Source organism: Coregonus lavaretus (assembly GCF_964263955.1).
Source record: "Coregonus lavaretus genome assembly, contig: HAP1_SCAFFOLD_106, whole genome shotgun sequence".
NCBI lineage: Eukaryota > Metazoa > Chordata > Actinopteri > Salmoniformes > Salmonidae > Coregonus > Coregonus lavaretus.
Window position 1 is genome coordinate 1,283,394 of NW_028157840.1, and position 22,607 is coordinate 1,306,000.

General features: G+C 38.0%; 1 protein-coding gene across 1 annotated transcript; it reads left to right on the top strand.

The window, feature by feature from the left end:
- Window positions 1-8,752: 8,752 nt before the first annotated feature.
- Window positions 8,753-20,202, top strand: LOC311124855 (uncharacterized protein; the record flags this gene model as incomplete). The annotated part of the gene is made up of 5 exons (XM_084198957.1): window positions 8,753-9,059; window positions 10,181-10,278; window positions 10,414-10,591; window positions 14,958-15,080; window positions 20,128-20,202. Coding segments are annotated over 5 exons (781 nt in total), but the record flags the coding sequence as incomplete, so codon positions are not given.
- Between the last annotated feature and the right edge of the window lie 2,405 nt (window positions 20,203-22,607).

Below are 22,607 nucleotides of genomic sequence, written 5' to 3' on the forward strand. Positions count from 1 at the left end.
ACTCATCAGAAACTAAGTGTTGATATCAGTTGTAAAATATCTAATCTGAAACTAAGTGTTGATATTAGTTGTAAAATAACTCATCAAAAATTAAATTGAAGTGCTGATATCAGTTGTAAAATAACTCATCAGAAACTAAGTGTTGATATCAGTTGTAAAATAACTCATCAGAAACTAAATTGATGTGCTGATATCAGTTGTAAAATAACTCATCAGAAACTAAGTGTTGATATCAGTTGTAAAATAACTCATCAGAAACTAAGTGTTGATATCAGTTGTAAAATATCTAATCTGAAACTAAGTGTTGATATTAGTTGTAAAATAACTCATCAAAAACTAAATTGAAGTGTTGATATTAGTTGTAAAATAACTCATCAGAAACTAAGTGTTGATATCCGTTGTAAAATAACTCATCAGAAACTAAGTGTTGATATTAGTTGTAAAATAACTAATCAGAAAGTAAGTGTTGATATCCGTTGTAAAATAACTCATCAGAAACTAAGTGTTGATATTAGTTCTAAAATAACTAATCAGAAACTAACTGTTGATATCAGTTGTAAAATATCTAATCTGAAACTAAGTGTTGATATTAGTTGTAAAATAACTCATCAGAAACTAAATTGAAGTGCTGATATCAGTTGTAAAATAACTCATCAGAAACTAAGTGTTGATATCAGTTGTAAAATATCTAATCTGAAACTAAGTGCTGATATCAGTTGTAAAATAACTCATCAGAAACTAAGTGTTGATATCAGTTGTAAAATATCTAATCTGAAACTAAGTGTTGATATTAGTTGTAAAATAACTCATCAAAAACTAAATTGAAGTGCTGATATCAGTTGTAAAATAACTCATCAGAAACTAAGTGTTGATATTAGTTGTAAAAAACTCATCAGAAACTAAGTGTTGATATCAGTTGTAAATAACTCAACAGAAACTAAGTGTTGATATTAGTTGTAAAATAACTCATCAGAAACTAAATTGAAGTGCTGATATCAGATGTAAAATAACTCATAAGAAACTAAGTGTTGATATCAGTTGTAAAATAACTCATCAGAAACTAAGTGTTGATATCAGTTGTAAAATATCTAATCTGAAACTAAGTGTTGATATTAGTTGTAAATTAACTCATCAAAAACTAAATTGAAGTGCTGAAATCAGTTGTAAAATAACTCATCAGAAACTAAGTGTTGATATCAGTTGTAAAATATCTCATCTGAAACTAAGTGTTGATATTGGTTGTAAAATAACTCATCAGAAACTAAGTGTTGATATTAGTTGTAAAATAACTCATCAGAAACTAAATTGAAGTGCTGATATCAGTTGTAAAATAACTCATCAGAAACTAAGTGTTGATATCAGTTGTAAAATAACTCATCAGAAACTAAGTGTTGATATCAGTTGTAAAATATCTAATCTGAAACTAAGTGTTGATATTAGTTGTAAAATAACTCATCAAAAATTAAATTGAAGTGCTGATATCAGTTGTAAAATAACTCATCAGAAACTAAGTGTTGATATCAGTTGTAAAATAACTCATCAGAAACTAAATTGATGTGCTGATATCAGTTGTAAAATAACTCATCAGAAACTAAGTGTTGATATCAGTTGTAAAATAACTCATCAGAAACTAAGTGTTGATATCAGTTGTAAAATATCTAATCTGAAACTAAGTGTTGATATTAGTTGTAAAATAACTCATCAAAAACTAAATTGAAGTGTTGATATTAGTTGTAAAATAACTCATCAGAAACTAAGTGTTGATATCCGTTGTAAAATAACTCATCAGAAACTAAGTGTTGATATTAGTTGTAAAATAACTAATCAGAAAGTAAGTGTTGATATCCGTTGTAAAATAACTCATCAGAAACTAAGTGTTGATATTAGTTGTAAAATAACTCATCAGAAACTAAGTGTTGATATTAGTTGTAAAATAACTCATCAGAAACTAAGTGTTGATATTAGTTGTAAAATAACTCATGAGAAACTAAATTGAAGTGCTGATATCAGTTGTAAAATAACTCATCAGAAACTAAGTGTTGATATCAGTTGTAAAATATCTAATCTGAAACTAAGTGCTGATATCAGTTGTAAAATAACTCATCAGAAACTAAGTGTTGATATCAGTTGTAAAATATCTAATCTGAAACTAAGTGTTGATATTAGTTGTAAAATAACTCATCAAAAACTAAATTGAAGTGCTGATATCAGTTGTAAAATAACTCATCAGAAACTAAGTGTTGATATCAGTTGTAAAATAACTCATCAGAAACTAAATTGAAGTGCTGATATCAGTTGTAAAATAACTCATCAGAAACTAAGTGTTGATATTAGTTGTAAAATAACTCATCAGAAACTAAGTGTTGATATCAGTTGTAAAATAACTCATCAGAAACTAAGTGTTGATATTAGTTGTAAAAAACTCATCAGAAACTAAGTGTTGATATTAGTTCTAAAATAACTCATCAGAAACTAAGTGTTGATATCAGTTGTAAAATATCTAATCTGAAACTAAGTGTTGATATTAGTTGTAAAATAACTCATCAGAAACTAAATTGAAGTGCTGGTATCAGTTAAAAAAAATAACTCATCAGAAAGTAAGTGTTGATATCAGTTGTAAAATAACTCATCAGAAACTAAGTGTTGATATTAGTTGTAAAATAACTAATCAGAAACTAAGTGTTGATATTAGTTCTAAAATAACTCATCAGAAACTAAGTGTTGATATCAGTTGTAAAATAACTCATCAGAAACTAAGTGTTGATATTAGTTGTAAAAAACTCATCAGAAACTAAGTGTTGATATCAGTTGTAAATAACTCAACAGAAACTAAGTGTTGATATTAGTTGTAAAATAACTCATCAGAAACTAAATTGAAGTGCTGATATCAGATGTAAAATAACTCATAAGAAACTAAGTGTTGATATCAGTTGTAAAATAACTCATCAGAAACTAAGTGTTGATATCAGTTGTAAAATATCTAATCTGAAACTAAGTGTTGATATTAGTTGTAAATTAACTCATCAAAAACTAAATTGAAGTGCTGAAATCAGTTGTAAAATAACTCATCAGAAACTAAGTGTTGATATCAGTTGTAAAATATCTCATCTGAAACTAAGTGTTGATATTGGTTGTAAAATAACTCATCAGAAACTAAGTGTTGATATTAGTTGTAAAATAACTCATCAGAAACTAAATTGAAGTGCTGATATCAGTTGTAAAATAACTCATCAGAAACTAAGTGTTGATATCAGTTGTAAAATAACTCATCAGAAACTAAGTGTTGATATCAGTTGTAAAATATCTAATCTGAAACTAAGTGTTGATATTAGTTGTAAAATAACTCATCAAAAATTAAATTGAAGTGCTGATATCAGTTGTAAAATAACTCATCAGAAACTAAGTGTTGATATCAGTTGTAAAATAACTCATCAGAAACTAAATTGATGTGCTGATATCAGTTGTAAAATAACTCATCAGAAACTAAGTGTTGATATCAGTTGTAAAATAACTCATCAGAAACTAAGTGTTGATATCAGTTGTAAAATATCTAATCTGAAACTAAGTGTTGATATTAGTTGTAAAATAACTCATCAAAAACTAAATTGAAGTGTTGATATTAGTTGTAAAATAACTCATCAGAAACTAAGTGTTGATATCCGTTGTAAAATAACTCATCAGAAACTAAGTGTTGATATTAGTTGTAAAATAACTAATCAGAAAGTAAGTGTTGATATCCGTTGTAAAATAACTCATCAGAAACTAAGTGTTGATATTAGTTCTAAAATAACTAATCAGAAACTAACTGTTGATATCAGTTGTAAAATATCTAATCTGAAACTAAGTGTTGATATTAGTTGTAAAATAACTCATCAGAAACTAAATTGAAGTGCTGATATCAGTTGTAAAATAACTCATCAGAAACTAAGTGTTGATATCAGTTGTAAAATATCTAATCTGAAACTAAGTGCTGATATCAGTTGTAAAATAACTCATCAGAAACTAAGTGTTGATATCAGTTGTAAAATATCTAATCTGAAACTAAGTGTTGATATTAGTTGTAAAATAACTCATCAAAAACTAAATTGAAGTGCTGATATCAGTTGTAAAATAACTCATCAGAAACTAAGTGTTGATATCAGTTGTAAAATAACTCATCAGAAACTAAATTGAAGTGCTGATATCAGTTGTAAAATAACTCATCAGAAACGAAGTGTTGATATCAGTTGTAAAATAACTCATCAGAAACTAAGTGTTGATATCAGTTGTAAAATATCTAATCTGAAACTAAGTGTTGATATTAGTTGTAAAATATCTAATCTGAAACTAAGTGCTGATATCAGTTGTAAAATAACTCATCAGAAACTAAGTGTTGATATTAGTTGTAAAATAACTCATCAGAAACTAAATTGAAGTGTTGATATTAGTTGTAAAATAACTCATCAGAAACTAAGTGTTGATATCAGTTGTAAAATAACTAATCAGAAACTAAGTGTTGATATTAGTTGTAAAATAACTCATCAGAAACTAAGTGTTGATATTAGTTGTAAAATAACTCATCAGAAACTAAGTGTTGATATTAGTTGTAAAATAACTCATCAGAAACTAGATTGAAGTGCTGATATCAGTTGTAAAATAACTCATCAGAAACTAAGTGTTGATATCAGTTGTAAAATATCTAATCTGAAACTAAGTGCTGATATCAGTTGTAAAATAACTCATCAGAAACTAAGTGTTGATATCAGTTGTAAAATATCTAATCTGAAACTAAGTGTTGATATTAGTTGTAAAATAACTCATCAAAAACTAAATTGAAGTGCTGATATCAGTTGTAAAATAACTCATCAGAAACTAAGTGTTGATATCAGTTGTAAAATAACTCATCAGAAACTAAATTGAAGTGCTGATATCAGTTGTAAAATAACTCATCAGAAACTAAGTGTTGATATCAGTTGTAAAATAACTCATCAGAAACTAAGTGTTGATATCAGTTGTAAAATAACTCATCAGAAACTAAGTGTTGATATTAGTTGTAAAATAACTCATCAGAAACTAAGTGTTGATATCAGTTGTAAAATATCTAATCTGAAACGAAGTGCTGATATCAGTTGTAAAATAACTCATCAGAAACTAAGTGTTGATATTAGTTGTAAAATAACTCATCAGAAACTAAGTGTTGATATCAGTTGTAAAATAACTCATCAGAAACTAAGTGTTGATATTAGTTGTAAAATAACTCATCAGAAACTAAGTGTTGATATCAGTTGTAAAATAACTCATCAGAAACTAAGTGTTCATATCAGTTGTAAAATATCTAATCTGAAACTAAGTGTTGATATTAGTTGTAAAATAACTCATCAAAAACTAAATTGAAGTGTTGATATTAGTTGTAAAATAACTCATCAGAAACTAAGTGTTGATATCAGTTGTAAAATAACTAATCAGAAACTAAGTGTTGATATTAGTTGTAAAATAACTAATCAGAAAGTAAGTGTTGATATTAGTTGTAAAATAACTCATCAGAAACTAAGTGTTGATATTAGTTCTAAAATAACTCATCAGAAACTAAGTGCTGATATCAGTTGTAAAATATCTAATCTGAAACTAAGTGCTGATATCAGTTGTAAAATAACTCATCAGAAACTAAGTGTTGATATCAGTTGTAAAATATCTAATCTGAAACTAAGTGTTGATATTAGTTGTAAAATAACTCATCAAAAACTAAATTGAAGTGTTGATATTAGTTGTAAAATAACTCATCAGAAACTAAGTGTTGATATTAGTTGTAAAATAACTAATCAGAAAGTAAGTGTTGATATCCGTTGTAAAATAACTCATCAGAAACTAAGTGTTGATATTAGTTCTAAAATAACTCATCAGAAACTAAGTGTTGATATCAGTTGTAAAATATCTAATCTGAAACTAAGTGTTGATATTAGTTGTAAAATATCTAATCTGAAACTAAGTGCTGATATCAGTTGTAAAATAACTCATCAGAAACTAAGTGTTGATATCAGTTGTAAAATATCTAATCTGAAACTAAGTGCTGATATCAGTTGTAAAATAACTCATCAGAAACTAAGTGCTGATATCAGTTGTAAAATATCTCATCTGAAACTAAGTGTTGATAGTGTTGCTAGGGCAACAACCAACACGTGCTTTGGGGTCCCGAGGACCGAATCTGGGAAACCCTTCCCTAATGGCTCCTGTAAGTCGCTCTGGATAAGAGCGTCTGCTGAATGACTAAAATGTAAATGTAAAGAGTTACACAGACTAATCTGAAAATATCTATGATGCCACGTCATACAGTATATGCTATATTATTACAACCCAACTCCTGGCTGATTTCATGACATTTGGGTGAAATCTTGGCTTTCATTTTCTTTTCAAAATGATGAAGGGGACAGAATCAAAGACAGCGAAGGATCATTTGGATCTGGATTAAACAATCTAAAACACTGACCTCAGGTTATTGAGGGATCTAGTTTGGATTAAACCTCAGAGGAAGACAGTTTTACCACGTGGAGGGTTCATTCAGGGTCGTGTTTATTAAGTGCACAACATAGCAAAATGTTTCACAGCTCAAAATGAAAAAATATGTAAACATTTATATGATCCTGGTCTCTGTTTAACTAGATAGGCTGTTTGTCTTTGGCAGACTCTCACTCTCACATCGGTAAGAGTCCTTCAGGGGAACCAGAGATGCCCAAACCAGCGAGACCACACCAGTGTTCCCACTGTGGAAAGAGTTTTAAGTGGGTATGTTACCTGAAAGAGCATGAAAGAATACCCACTGGAGAAAAGCCGTTCCAATGCTCACAGTGTGGAAATGGTTTTACCTTGGAAGGGAGCCTGAAAACACATGAGAGGACACACACAGGAGAAAAAACATTCCAATGCTCTCAGTGTGGAAAAGGTTTTACCCGGGTAGTGAACCTGCAAACGCATTTGAGAACGCACACAGGGGAGAAGCTCTACCACTGCTCAGATTGTGGAAAGAGATTTACCCAGCTAGGGAACCTGAAATCACATGAGAGAACACATTCTTTAGAGAGACCTTTTCAGTGCTCACAGGGTGGAAAGAGATTTATCAAGTCATCAAATCTGAAAGACCATAAGGGAATACACACAGGATAAAAAACATTCCAATGCTCTCAGTGTGGAAAGGGTTTTACCTGGGTAGGGAACCTGAAAACGCATTTGAGAACACACACAGGGGAGAAGCCTTTCCAATGCTCTCAGTGTGGAAAGAGATGTATTCAGTCATCGCACCTGAAAGATCATGAGAGGATACACACTGGAGAACGACCATTCCAATGCTCCCAGTTGTTAGGAACCTGAAAAGGCATGATAGGACACACACAGGAGAAAAACCTTTCAATGTTCCCAGTGTGGAAAGAGTTTTACAGAGTTAGGGAGCATGAAAAGACATGAGATTTTCCTCATCATGGTGCCTAAAATCACATGAGAGACACACTCAGGAGAGAAGCTTTTCCAATGCTCCCAGTGTGTAAAGTGTTTTACCCGGTTAGGGACTCTGAAAATACATCAGAGAATACACTTTAGAGTGAAGCTTTACCACTGCTCCCACTGTGGATTTAAATTGACCTGGTCAAGGCAACCAAAAGAGCATGAAAGAATCCACACCTAAGAGAAACGTTATCAATGCTCCCAGTGTGGAAAGATATTTACCCAGTTAGGGAAAGACCATGTGGTAACACACACATGGAAGATGCCTTACCACTGCTCCCAGTGTGGAAAGAGGTATATCAATAATAATAATATAAGGCAATTAGCAGACGCTTTTATCCAAAGCGACTTACAGTCATGCATGCATACATTGTACATATGGATGGTCCCGGGAATCAAACCCACTACCCTGGCGTTACAAGCGCCAGTATGAAAAATGTATGGACTCACCGAATCTGGGAAACCCTGCCCTAATGGCTCCTGTAAGTCGCCCTGGATAAGAGCGTTTGCTAAATCACTAAAATGTAAAAATTTAAATAAATCTGAATAGAAGAAAATTGTATAAGGAAGCTAACTTGAAGATACTGTGTATCCATGAAAACCGGATGTTTCCGGTTTCTTCCGATAAGAAGTGAGGAAAATCTTTACTTTGAAATGATTTGTTATGACGTTGTTTGACAGAATCTTTTTTGTTAAACTGCGTTACCCAATTCAGTCAGCAGATGGCGATGTGAGTCATTCAGGTGCTTCTTGCGTGACGTATAATCTAGTGGACGGGATGCTAAGAACAGCAACACGGCTACTTATCCACCTCGATAGCTTGCTAGTCAACATGAAAATGAAACATTGAAGCTCATTCTTGTGTATATTAGTCTCAGCGTTTTAAACACAATTATGTTTACGTATCAACTTCTTAACTTTAACGTCATTTGCTAGATGTTAAATGTGTTAGCTTGTTAAGATTGATATTGAGCCCGGCACTTGGCTAGTCGTTAATGCTAACCAGCTAATGCTAGCTAGCTAGCTAACATCCCCGACCATGAGCTCACTAAGCTACTCTCCTCCTGCTAAAGAAGAGGAGGTCTGCTGGACGGAGAAAGAAGCTCTGGGGATGAACATTGTCGTAAAAGAGGAGGATATTACAGTGAAAGGAGAGGAAGAAGCTTTCAGATTGAAAAAGGAGGAAGAGGAGGCTATCACATTGAATGAAGAAGTGGAGCATTTTGGAGTGGAAGAGGGAATAACGGCTGGAACACTGGAAGAGGAGGTAGAAGCTTTCAGAATGAAAGAAGAGGAGGTGGAGGATATCACATTGAAAGAAGAGAAGGATGTTATAGTGAAAGAAGAGAGAGATCCGTTTGGAGTGAAAGAGGAAGAGGGGATAGAGGCTGTCACAGTGGAAGAAGAGGAGGTAGATGCTTTCAGAATAAAAAAGGAGGAAGAGGAGGCTGTTATTGTGAAAGAAGAAGAGGATGTTACAGTGAAAGACGAACCTTTTTGGGAGGAAGAGGAGGCTATCTCAATAAAAGAGAAGGTTGAAGACGTTCTGGGAGTGAAAGAGGAGGAGACAGAATATCTGATTACCACCAGTGAGTACTTGTCTAAAAAAAGTTCTGCACTCGAATAGGTTGTTCAGTACTGTATGGATTATTAAAGGGGCAATCTGTGATTGGTGCATGCATTTTTTGACTTTTAAATGATTGATACTTTATACTCCATTTACATGGAAAATCATTTTGTGAAGTCAGCGGGTAAATATCTTTCCACACTGGGAGCTGTCTCCCAAGCTGGTCTCACTTGCTCAGAGGAAGAGAGAATTGATCATTTTTCTGGATAGCCAGAAAATGTGACACGTGACTACCTATGCAAATGTTTGGGTCTGAAACCTGACAGTTCAAGTCAGGTCCGCTGAGAGAATGGAAACAGACAGCAGACAGATGGGGCTTTCTGGCGCTATGAGGCACGGGACCCTATGAAATTCACGGAGCGCTTTGTACACAAAATGTAACTGGGATCCAGGACTTCACATCTAAGAGTTTAAAAGCAGAGGAGAAGTCCACATAAGAGAGAGTTGTAGCCAATGATTATTGATGAATATAACTTCTAAATGCCCAACAACTTTAGTTCAACGGTCATCAACCCCATTCAACCCCATCAGAACATGTTTAACTCTATGGAGTGGGATAGAGGAGTTAGTGAGCTGATTTTGGTCAATTCTGAATTCAACTCAGGATAACCGTTGAAGGTTGCTTACCTGTTAGCCTTGTACGTTTCTATGGCAACAAATCCTTCAGCTCCAAACCTGCTGACTCCACTTTATCCTGAGTCGAGTGTCTGAGCTGCGAGTTGAGGGCCAATCAAATCGTGAGCCTCTGTAGCTTAATTGGTAGAGCACGGCGCTTGTAACGCCCAGGGTAGTGGGTTCGATCCCCGGGACCAACCATACGTAAAAATTAATGCACACATGACTGTAAGTCGCTTTGGATAAAAGCGTCTGCTAAATGGCATATTATTATAATATTATTATTAGGTGATTCCTCGACAGCCCAAAAACAACATAGAAACTACATTTGGAGGAAGGATGTTTGACATGCTTTTTACATTTATATCAATATCTATATTTTTATCAGGATGAAACTAGACATTTTAGGCCCTTTTTAGACCCTGAGGTCACATGTTTACCATCTGTTTGATGTTCTCGTTCATACAGGAGAGAGACGTGACTATCGTGGATCCTCTGGGGAGCCTCAACAACATCCTGATGCTGACGAGGCAGAGAAGAGTCTCTCCAGATCAGAACACCAGATGGTACAGCTTGGTCTGGTCTAGCATACAGCTTGCTCTATCGGGGTCTGGGCTGGGTTTCTGTAAAGCACTTTATGACAACAGTGACATTAGCATCCATAATGATATGTGTCTGTGTCCCCTCTATATGGTTACCAGGACAACGCTAGCCCTTCCTCCCTCCCAGAGTCCCCGTGTCGTACCTCTCCCAGTAGCACCTTACTGCTGGGTCTGAAGAGGTTGTCTGTGCTGCTGGTGGACTGCAGGAAAACAACGGGGCTGAGTGGAACTGTGAGAGGAGGAGAAGAGAAGAAAGGAGCAGATTTGACTCATCAAAGTAAGTGCTGTAGTTTAGTTTGAACAAATAAAATAGATCTGTCCACTGGTATCTGTTACCAGGACAACCAGCAGAGTTCTGTTAGTTGACATGAAGATACACTGGTATCTGTTACCAGGACAACCAGCAGAGTTCTGTTAGTTGACATGAATATATACTGGTATCTGTTACCAGGACAACCAGCAGAGTTCTGTTAGTTGACATGAAGATAGACTGGTATCTGTTACCAGGACAACCAGCAGAGTTCTGTTAGTTGACATGAAGATAGACTGGTATCTGTGACCAGGACAACCAGCAGAGTTCTGTTAGTTGACATGAATATATACTGGTATCTGTGACCAGGACAACCAGCAGAGTTCTGTTAGTTGACATGAATATATACTGGTATCTGTTACCAGGACAACCAGCAGAGTTCTGTTAGTTGACATGAAGATAGACTGGTATCTGTGACCAGGACAACCAGCAGAGTTCTGTTAGTTGACATGAATATATACTGGTATCTGTGACCAGGACAACCAGCAGAGTTCTGTTAGTTGACATGAATATATACTGGTATCTGTTAGCAGGACAACCAGCAGAGTTCTGTTAGTTGACATGAATATATACTGGTATCTGTTACCAGGACAACCAGCAGAGTTCTGTTAGTTGACATGAAGATAGACTGGTATCTGTTACCAGGACAACCAGCAGAGTTCTGTTAGTTGACATGAAGATAGACTGGTATCTGTTACCCGGACAACCAGCAGAGTTCTGTTAGTTGACATGAAGATAGACTGGTATCTGTTACCAGGACAACCAGCAGAGTTCTGTTAGTTGACATGAAGATAGACTGGTATCTGTTACCAGGACAACCAGCAGAGTTCTGTTAGTTGACATGAAGATAGACTGGTATCTGTGACCAGGACAACCAGCAGAGTTCTGTTAGTTGACATGAATATATACTGGTATCTGTGACCAGGACAACCAGCAGAGTTCTGTTAGTTGACATGAATATATACTGGTATCTGTTACCAGGACAACCAGCAGAGTTCTGTTAGTTGACATGAAGATAGACTGGTATCTGTGACCAGGACAACCAGCAGAGTTCTGTTAGTTGACATGAATATATACTGGTATCTGTGACCAGGACAACCAGCAGAGTTCTGTTAGTTGACATGAATATATACTGGTATCTGTGACCAGGACAACCAGCAGAGTAAATCCAGAGAGTGTGGTGAAGGATGGTTATGGTATTACATTGATAACCAACTATTCCCAGACACCAAGACCACTCCATGGCTGTTCTAAATAATTGAAAGTTCCCCTGGAAGGGACGAATAATGAAGCACCCTATACTATTCAGGTCTGGGATTGGCCTTTAAAACGGACCAATAACATCACACTAACGTGCTATACTATTCATAATGTGACGAGATCCTGGGGCCCATTGTCGTGCCATTCATCCACCGCCATCACCTCATGTTTCAGCAGGATAATGCACGGCCCCATGTCGCAAGGATCTGTACTCAATTCCTGGAAGCTGAAACTGTCCCAGTTTTTCCATGGCCACCATTTTCACCAGACATGTCACCCATTGAGCATGTTTGGGATGCTCTGTAATGACGTGTACGACAGCGTGTTCCAGTTCCCCACCAATATGCAGCAGCTCGAGTGGGAAAACATTCCACAGGCCACAATCAACAGCCTGATCAACTCTATGTGAAGGTGTAACGCTGCATGAGGCAAATGGTCACGCCAGGTACTGACTGGTTTCCTTATATGAACTGGAACTCAGTCAAATCTTTGAAATTGTTGCATGTTGCGTTTATATTTTTGTTCAGTGGTGAAGGATCTATTGCCCGAAGGAAATAGTATTATACTGGGAAAGATGGGTTAGTCTGTGGACGTCTAAGGGTTGGAATTAAGATTAGAGTGATTGGTTGATTTGAGGATGCACTTCGAGTCCAGTACAAATAGGAGGAGGCTATAGGAGAACGCTACCGTAGTGCCAACTGTAAAGTTTGGTGGATGAGGAATAATGGTCTGGGGCTGTTTGTCATGGTTCGGGCTAGGCCCCTTAGTTCCAGTGAAGGGAAATCTTAACGCTACAGCATATAATGACATTCTGTTATAGGCTGTTATAGCAGCAAAGGAGGGACCAACTCCATATTAATGCCCATGATTTTGGAATGAGATTTTCGATGAGCAGGTGTCCACATCATTTGGGTCATGTAGTGTATTTAATGTTTGACCCCATCCCTCAGCTATATACCAAAACAGTGGCAGGGTGACAACTTTGTTGTTGTTTGAACTGCAGATTGCCTCTTTAGGTCTAGTGGCCTATCAAATAACAATAATGTACACCGCAAAAGTCATTCCGCTACCAAAGAATAGTAAAGCCCCCTTTACTGGCTCAAATAGCCGACCAATCAGCCTGTTACCAACCCTTAGTAACGTTTTGGGGAAAGTTGTGTTTGGCCAGATAAAATGCTATTTTACAGTAAGCAAATTGACAACAGACTTTTCAGCACACTTATAGGGAAGGGCATTCAACAAGCACAGCACGTACACAAATGACTGATGATTGGCTGAGAGAAATTGATGTTAAAAAGATTGTGGGGGCTGTTTTGTTAGACTTCAGTGTGGCTTTTGATATTATAGATCATATAGTCTGCTGATGGAATGTAGTATTACTTTACTGATTACACTTTTTGACAGGTACCGTGGGGGAAAAAAGTATTTAGTCAGCCACCAATTGTGCAAGTTCTCCCACTTAAAAAGATGAGAGAGGCCTGTAATTTTCATTATAGGTACACGTCAACTATGACAGACAAATTGAGATTTTTTTTCTCCAGAAAATCACATTGTAGGATTTTTTATGAATTTATTTGCAAATTATGGTGGAAAATAAGTATTTGGTCACCTACAAACAAGCAAGATTTCTGGCTCTCACAGACCTGTAACTTCTTCTTTAAGAGGCTCCTCTGTCCTCCACTCGTTACCTGTATTAATGGCACCTGTTTGAACTTGTTATCAGTATAAAAGACACCTGTCCACAACCTCAAACAGTCACACTCCAAACTCCACTATGGCCAAGACCAAAGAGCTGTCAAAGGACACCAGAAACAAAATTGTAGACCTGCACCAGGCTGGGAAGACTGAATCTGCAATAGGTAAGCAGCTTGGTTTGAAGAAATCAACTGTGGGAGCAATTATTAGGAAATGGAAGACATACAAGACCACTGATAATCTCCCTTGATCTGGGGCTCCACGCAAGATCTCACCCCGTGGGGTCAAAATGATCACAAGAACGGTGAGCAAAAATCCCAGAACCACACGGGGGGACCTAGTGAATGACCTGCAGAGAGCTTGGACCAAAGTAACAAAGCCTACCATCAGTAACACACTACACCGCCAGGGACTCAAATCCTGCTGTGCCAGACGTGTCCCCCTGCTTAAGCCAGTACATGTCCAGGCCCGTCTGAAGTTTGCTAGAGTGCATTTGGATGATCCAGAAGAGGATTGGGAGAATGTCATATGGTCAGATGAAACCAAAATATAACTTTTTGGTAAAAACTCAAGTCGTCGTGTTTGGAGGACAAAGAATGCTGAATTGCATCCAAAGAGTGAAAACCTCCTTCCATCAGCAAGGGCATTGAAGATGAAACGTGGCTGGGTCTTTCAGCATGACAATGATCCCAAACACACCGCCCGGGCAACGAAGGAGTGGCTTCGTAAGAAGCATTTCAAGGTCCTGGAGTGGCCTAGCCAGTCTCCAGATCTCAACCCCATAGAAAATCTTTGGAGGGAGTTGAAAGTCTGTGTTGCCCAGCGACAGCCCCAAAACATCACTGCTCTAGAGGAGATCTGCATGGAGGAATGGGCCAAAATACCAGCAACAGTGTGTTAAAACCTTGTGAAGACTTACAGAAAACGTTTGACCTGTGTCATTGCCAACAAAGGGTATATAACAAAGTATTGAGAAACTTTTGTAATTGACCAAATACTTATTTTCCACCATAATTTGCAAATAAATTCATTAATAATCCTACAATGTGATTTTCTGGATTTTCTCATTTTGTCTGTCATAGCTGACGTGTACCTATGATGAAAATCACAGGCCTCTCTCATCTTTTTAAGTGGGAGAACTTGCACAATTGGTGGCTGACTAAATACTTTTTTTCCCCACTGTAACTAGCAACTGTAACGGATTACATTTAGAAAGTAACCCAACCAATCAACCCTGCCAAGATTATTTTAAATGTGAATTTTTTTTGTAAACTGGCCTCGGGTTATTGAGGGATCTGATTTGGATTAAACCTCCTAGCAAGACGTTGTGGAGGTTTCATTCAGGTCTCTGTTTAAATAAACGCTCTGTCTTTGGCAGGAGAAAGACCAGACTCAGAGGAAGCAGAGACGTCCAAACCAGCAAGACGATTCCACTGCTCCCACTGTGGAAAAGGTTTTAATCAGTTAAGGGTCCTGAAACAACATGAGAGAATACACACAGGTGAGAAGCCTTTCCAATGCTCCCAGTGTGGAAATAGTTTTTCCTTGATAGCGAACCTGAAAAGACATGAGAGGACACACACAGGAGATAAGCCTCATCACTGCTCCCAGTGTGGAAAGAGTTTTACCCAGTTAGGACACCTGAAAGTGCATGTGAGAATACACACAGGGGAAAAGCCTTATCACTGCTCCCAGTGTGGAAAGGGTTTTAACCGGAAAGAACACCTGAAAGGGCATGAGAGAATACACACAGGGGAGAAGCCTTTCCAATGCTCCCTGTGTGGAAGTATTTTTTCCCAGTTAGGACACCTGAAAGTGCATGAGATAATACACACAGTGGAAAAGCCTCATCACTGCTCCCAGTGTGGAAAGAGTTTTAACCGGAAAGAATACCTGAAAGAGCATGAGAGAATACACACAGGGGAGAAGCCTTTCCAATGCTCCCAGTGTGGAAAGAGTTTTACCCAGTTAGCGAGCCTGAAAATACATGAGAGAATACACACAGGAGAGAAGCCCTACCACTGCTCCCAATGTGAAAAGAGTTTTGCCCGGTTAGCTAACCTGAGAAGACATGAGAGGACGCATACAGGAGAGAAGCCTCATTACTGCTCCCAGTGTGGAAATAGTTTTTACCAGTTAGGTCACCTGAGAAGACATGAGAATACACACAGGACATAAGGATGTATGCTGGTGAACAGTAGGACATAGGACAGATTTAGGATACTGAACAGTAGGACATAGGACATATGTAGGATACTGAACAGTAGGACATAGGACAGATGTAGGATAATGAACAGTAGGACATAGGACAGATGTAGGATACGGAACAGTAGGACATAGGACAGATGTAGGCTGCTGAACAGTGGGACATAGGACAGATGTAGGATACTGAACAGTGGGACATAGGACAGATGTAGGATACTGAAAAGTAGGACATAGGACAGATGTAGGCTGAACAGTAGGACATAGGACAGATGTAGGATACTGAACAGTAGGACATAGGACAGATGTAGGATACTGAACAGTAGGACATAGGACAGATGTAGGATACTGAACAGTAGGACATAGGACAGATGTAGGATACTGAACAGTAGGACATAGGACAGATGTAGGCTGGTGAACAGTAGGACATAGGACAGATGTAGGATACTGAACAGTAGGACATAGGACAGATGTAGGATACTGAACAGTAGGACATAGGACAGATGTAGGATACTGAACAGTAGGACATAGGACAGATGTAGGATACTGAACAGTAGGACATAGGACAGATGTAGGCTGAACAGTAGGACATAGGACAGATGTAGGAATACTGAACAGTAGGACATAGGACAGATGTAGGATACTGAACAGTAGGACATAGGACAGATGTAGGCTGAACAGTAGGACATAGGACAGATGTAGGTCCAATACATGTTGGATCAGTAGGCCGTAGAGCACAACTTATTCAGTTAACCAACTCATCATCAAGCTTTTCTGATTTGAATGGGCTGTGTAGTGTTAGAGGACCTGAGATGACATGAGAGAATACAGAGGCTTTGTTCTGACTGTTGTTTTGGACTGACAACTGTTCTGATTATTCTATTTTCCTTTAAGTTGTTGAAATGTTCCGTATTGACTGACCTTCATGTCTTAAAGTAATGATGGACTTGTCATTTCTCTTTGCTTATTTGAGCTGTTCTTGCCATAGTATGGACTTGGTCTTTTACCAAATAGGGCTATCTTCTGTATATCCCCCCTTACCTTGTCACAACACAACTGATTGGCTGAAACGCATTAAGAAGGAAAGAAATTCCACAAATGAACTTTTAAGAAGGCACACCTGTTAATTGAAATGCATTGAAATACCTGTTGAAAGAATGCCAAGAGTGTGCAAAGCTGTCATCAAGGCAAAGAGTGGCTACTTTGAAGAATCTCAAACATATTTTGATTTAACACTTTTTTGGTTAATACATGATTCCATATATGTTATTTCATAGTTTTGATGTCTTCACTATTATTCTACAATGTAGAAAATAGTAAAAATAAAGAAAAACCTTGAATGAGTAGGTGTTCTAAAACTTTTGACTGGTACTGTATATGAAAATGTTCTAAAATGTTTGCCCGGTAGTGTGTGTGTATATGTATATATATACAGTTGAAGTCAGAAGTTTAAATACACTTAGGTTGGAGTCATTAAAACTCGTTTTTCAACCACTCCACACATTTCTTGTTAACAAACTATAGTTTTGGCAAGTCGGTTAGGACATCTACTTTGTACATGACACAAGTCATTTTTCCAACAATTGTTTACAGACAGATTATTTCACCTATAATTCATTTGTATCACAATTCCAGTGGGTCAGAAGTTTACATGCACTAAGTTGACTGTGCCTTTAAACAGCTTGGAAAATTCCAGAAAATGATGTCATGGCTTTAGAAGCTTCTAATAGGCTAATTGACATAATTTGTGTCAATTTTGAGATGTACCTATGGATGTATTTCAAGGCCTACCTTCAAACTAAGTGCCTCTTTGCTTGACATCATGGGAAAATGAAAAGAAATCAGCCAAGACCTCAGAAAATAAATGGTAGACCTCCACAAGTCTGGTTCATCCTTGGGAGCAATTTCCAAATGGCTGATGGTACCACGTTCATCTGTATAAACAATAGTACACAAGTATAAACACCATGGGACCACGCAGCCGTCATACCGCTCAGGAAGGAGACGCTTTTTATCTCCTAGAGATTAACGTACTTTAGTGCGAAAAGTGCAAATCAATCCCAGAACAACAACAAAGATCCTTGTGAAGATGCTGGAGGAAACAGGTACAAAATTATCTATATCCACAGTAAAACTAGTCCTATATCGACATAACCTGAAAGGCCGCTCAGCAAGGAAGAAGCCTCTGCTCCAAAACCGCCATAAAAAAGCCAGACTACGGTTCGCAACTGCACGTGGGGACAAAAATCTTACTTTTTGGAGAAATGTCCTCTGGTCTGATAAAACAAAAAACAGAACTGTTTGGCCATAATGACCATCGTTATGTTTGGAGGAAAATGGGGGAGCCTGCAAGCCGAAGAACACCATCCCAACCGTGAAACACGGGGGTGGCAGCATCATGCTGTGGGGGTGCTTTGCTGCAGGAGGGACTGGTGCACTTCACAAAACAGATGGTATCATGAGGAAGGAAAATTATGTGGATATATTGAAGCAACATCTCAAGACATCAGTAAGGAAGTTAAAGCTTGGTCACAAATGGTTCTTCCAAATGGACAATGACCCCAAGCATACTTCCAAAGTTGTTGCAAAATGGCTTAAGGACAACAAAATCAAGGTATTGGAGTGGCCATCACAAAGCCCTGACCTCAATCCTATAGAAAATGTGTGGGCAGAACTGAAAAAGCGTTTGCGAGCAAGGAGGCCTACAAACCTGACTCAGTTACACCAGCTCTGTCATGAGGAATGGGCCAAAATTCACCCAACTTATTGTGGGAAGCTTGTGGAAGGCTACCCGAAACGTTTGACCCAAGTTAAACCATTTTAAAGGCAATGCTACCAAAAAACTAATTGAGTGTATATAAACTTCTGACCCACTGGGAATGTGATGAAAGAAATAAAAGCTGAAATAAATCACTCTCTCTACTATTATCATCCATCCATCCATTGATTCTTGAAGAATATAACTTCTAAATGCCTCATGAGTTCAACTGTTACACTCCATGAGAACCCAAAATGTAAGCTTGTTTTTCTCCAATGTTTGTAAACATTGTAAATGTAAACAAACACTATATAGCCTCATAACATGTTTAAAACAATAATGTTGATATCATGGATGGTCAGTCCTTGCATCCATAGCTCTGTCTATTCATCTTACATTACATTTCTCCCATCCCTCAGCTGTTTACCAAAACAGAGGCAGGGTCGACCGTTTTGTTATTGTTTCATCTGTGGATTTTGCCCTTTAAACAGCTGCATAGTATCAAGATATCAAAGTGTCCCCAACACAAAGGTAAACAATAGGCCTGTAGTAAATGCAGCATTTCGTCTTTCACATGTAAATAGTACTTTTTCAGTAGTGCTCAAAAGCATGCAGCGTTCTAAGGCGTCACTACAGATCCTGGTTCGATCCCAGCCGGCCGTGAACCGGGATGACCCATGATGCGGTGCCCAGTTGGCCCAGCGTCGTCCGGCTCAGGGGAGGGTTTGGCCGGCCCGGGTTTGTCCTTGTACCAGCGCGCTCTAGCTACTCCTGTGGCAGGCCGGGCGCAAGATGTACAGTGTTTCCTCCGACACATTGGTGCTGCTGGCTTCCGGGTTAAGCGAGCATTGTGTCAAGAAGCAGTGCGGCTCTCGACCTTCGTGGTCTGTGAGAGCCAGAAATCTTGCTTGTTTGTAGGTGACCAAATACTTATTTTCCACCATAATTTGCAAATAAATTCATTAAAAATCCTACAATGTGATTTTCTGGATTTTTTTCTAATTTTGTCTGTCATAGTTGACGTGTACCTATTTATAATTACAGGCCTCTCTCATCTTTTTAAGTGGGAGAACTTGCACAATTGGTGGCTGACTAAATAATTTTTTTCCCCACTGTATGTATTGGCAATAATTCATTTCCAATAGGGAGGCATGGAATAATTACAAATGTATATTTTGTCAGGCTGGATGTTTGAAATATGAGTAGGTGATTTGAGTCATGCTTCTTCAGTAGTGGAATAAAGACAATTAGCACTTGAATATTGTCAAGAAATACTGGAGTGATGTAAGATTGTTAATAAAATTGTTCATAGATGCTGCGTCAATGTTTATAGGCTGCAAGTACGTTGAATGAATTTGTTTTCAAGTCGTTGAAACAACGACCTGAGAAATCTCTTCAACTTTCACTTTCAACCAAAACCGAACATAGATTGGACCTCGAGCATAGTCTTCTTTTCAACAACATTTTGCAAGGTGGGATAGCCCAATGTCAAAACACAGTTTTAACGTGTCCAAATCAATAACCAATATGCAGAGTTGTGGAGGTTTCATTCAGGTCTCTGTTTAAATAAACGCTCTGTCTTTGGCAGGAGAAAGACCAGATTCAGAGGAACCAGAGACGTCCAAACCAGCAAGACGATTCCACTGCACCCACTGTGGAAAAGGTTTTAATCAGTTAGGGGACCTGAAACGACATGAGAGAATACACACAGGGGAGAAGCCTCATCACTGCTCCCAGTGTGGAAAGAGTTTTTCCTTGTTAGCGAGCCTGAAAATACATGAGAGGATACACACAGGGGAAAAGCCTCATCACTGCTCCCAGTGTGGAAAGAGTTTTACCCAGTTAGGACACCTGAAAGTGCATGGGAGAATACACACAGGGGAAAAGCCTCATCACTGCTCCCACTGTGGAAAGGGTTTTAACCAGTTAGGGGACCTCAAACGACATGAGACAATACACACAGGGGAGAAGCCTCATCACTGCTCCCAGTGTGGAAAGGGTTTTAACCAGTTAGGGGACCTGAAACGACATGAGACAATACACACAGGGGAGAAGCCTTTCCAATGCTCCCAGTGTAGAAAGAGTTTTACCCAGTTAGGGAGCCTAAAAATACATGAGAGAATACACACAGGAGATAAGCCTCATCACTGCTCCCAGTGTGGAAAGAGTTTTACCCAGTTAGGACACCTGAAAGTGCATGAGAGAATACACACATGGGAGAAGTGCTACCACTGCTCCCAATGTGAAAAGAGTTTTGCCTGGTTAGGGTACCTGAAAATACATGAGAGAATACACACAGGAGAGAAGCCTCATCACTGCTCCCGGTGTGGAAAGAGTTTTACCCAGTTAAGTCACCTGAAACAGCATGAGAGAATACACACAGGGGAGAAGCCGTACCACTGCTCCCAATGTGAAAAGAGTTTTGCCTGGTTAGGTCACATGAGAAGACATGAGAGGACGCACACAGGAGATAAGGATGTAGGCTGCTGAACAGTGGGACATAGGACAGATGTAGGCTGAACAGTAGGACATAGGACAGATGTAGGCTGAACAGTAGGACATAGGACAGATGTAGGCTGAACAGTAGGACATAGGACAGATGTAGGTCCAATACATGGTGGATCAGTAGGCCGTAGAGACTCTGAATGTGTCTTGTGTATTGACTTTCCAGTGTTTTCCGTACTGAAGTAGAGTGATGGAGTGCTGCATCAGATGACCTGGCCTCCACAATCACTCGACCTGAACCTCTATTGAGATGGTTTGGGATGAGTTGGACCGCAGAGTGAAGGAAACAAAGCCAACAAGTGCTCAGCATATGTGGGAACTCCTTCAAGACTGTTGGAAAATAATTCCTCATGAAGCTGGTTGAGAGAATGCCAAGCTGTCATCAAGGCAAAGGGTGGCCATTTTGAAGAATGTAAATATAAAAGATATATTGATTTGTTTAACACTTTTTGGTTACTACATGATTCGATATGTGTTTTTTCATATTGTTGATGTCTTCACCATTATTCAACAATGTATAAAATAGTAAAAATGAAGAAAAACCCTTGAATGAGTAGGTGTGTCCATACATTGACTGGTACTGTACATCTACATGATGTATCGTTACACAATGTAGGCGCAGTATAGACCCAACTGCATATCTTGATATTGTTGTAACCTTATGTTTAAAATACTCACTCATTAAAAATCTGTAATGATCAACACATGATTCTCTTTGTACTTTTACATATATTTTATTTATTTTAATAAAATGCATGAAAAACAAACGTTTTGTTTGAAAATAAAATAAAGATTTGACCTGACGTTATTACTAACTGCAGTCAGCAGGTGGCGATGTGGGTCTTTCAGGCAATGCTGCCATTGTGACGTATAATCTAACGGGCAGAGGCTGCTGTCAAGAAACACTGGCATGTTTTATCATCGGACCCAGCTCTGCCAGCTTATTGTACAAAGGAGAGGTCGCAATTTACGCGACATGTTGGTCGATGCCAACTGCCAAAATGAGCCAGGCTCGTTTACGCCCTCTTCCGGACGGCAGCTATAAATGCAGAGGCTGCGCACAGTGCAACAATATGCCACCCACGGAAAGGAAAACGATTCCAAATAAATGGCATTATTAGGTGCTCCTCGACCCATGTCATCTCCATGATTAAATGTCCATGTGGGCTGTGGGATGTAGGTAAAACCTCTCGTTCTCTCAAACCAGAGAATTCGTGAACATAAAAGTTCAACCGGAAGAAACGACAGGGATTATCAAGTGACATTATAATGACCAAAAACATCACATTTCTACCTTTTTAGATTTAGTGTCAAAGAGAAAGTCAAGATATCAGACAGACGAGGCGATATAAAGAACTCTTGAGTAAAAGAGCATGTTTTGGGATTTTCACCCTCCAGACATTATTCCCTAAAGGTCTAAATGCCGAAATGTCCATGCATGTTATGTTGTAAATGAGAACGTGAACTAATGCGGCCACTTCAGACTACTCTGATGTTTCTTCTTGCACTGTACCCAATGAGTTATGAAAACTAACTTGATAGGTCGATGTGCTCGTTGTTGTT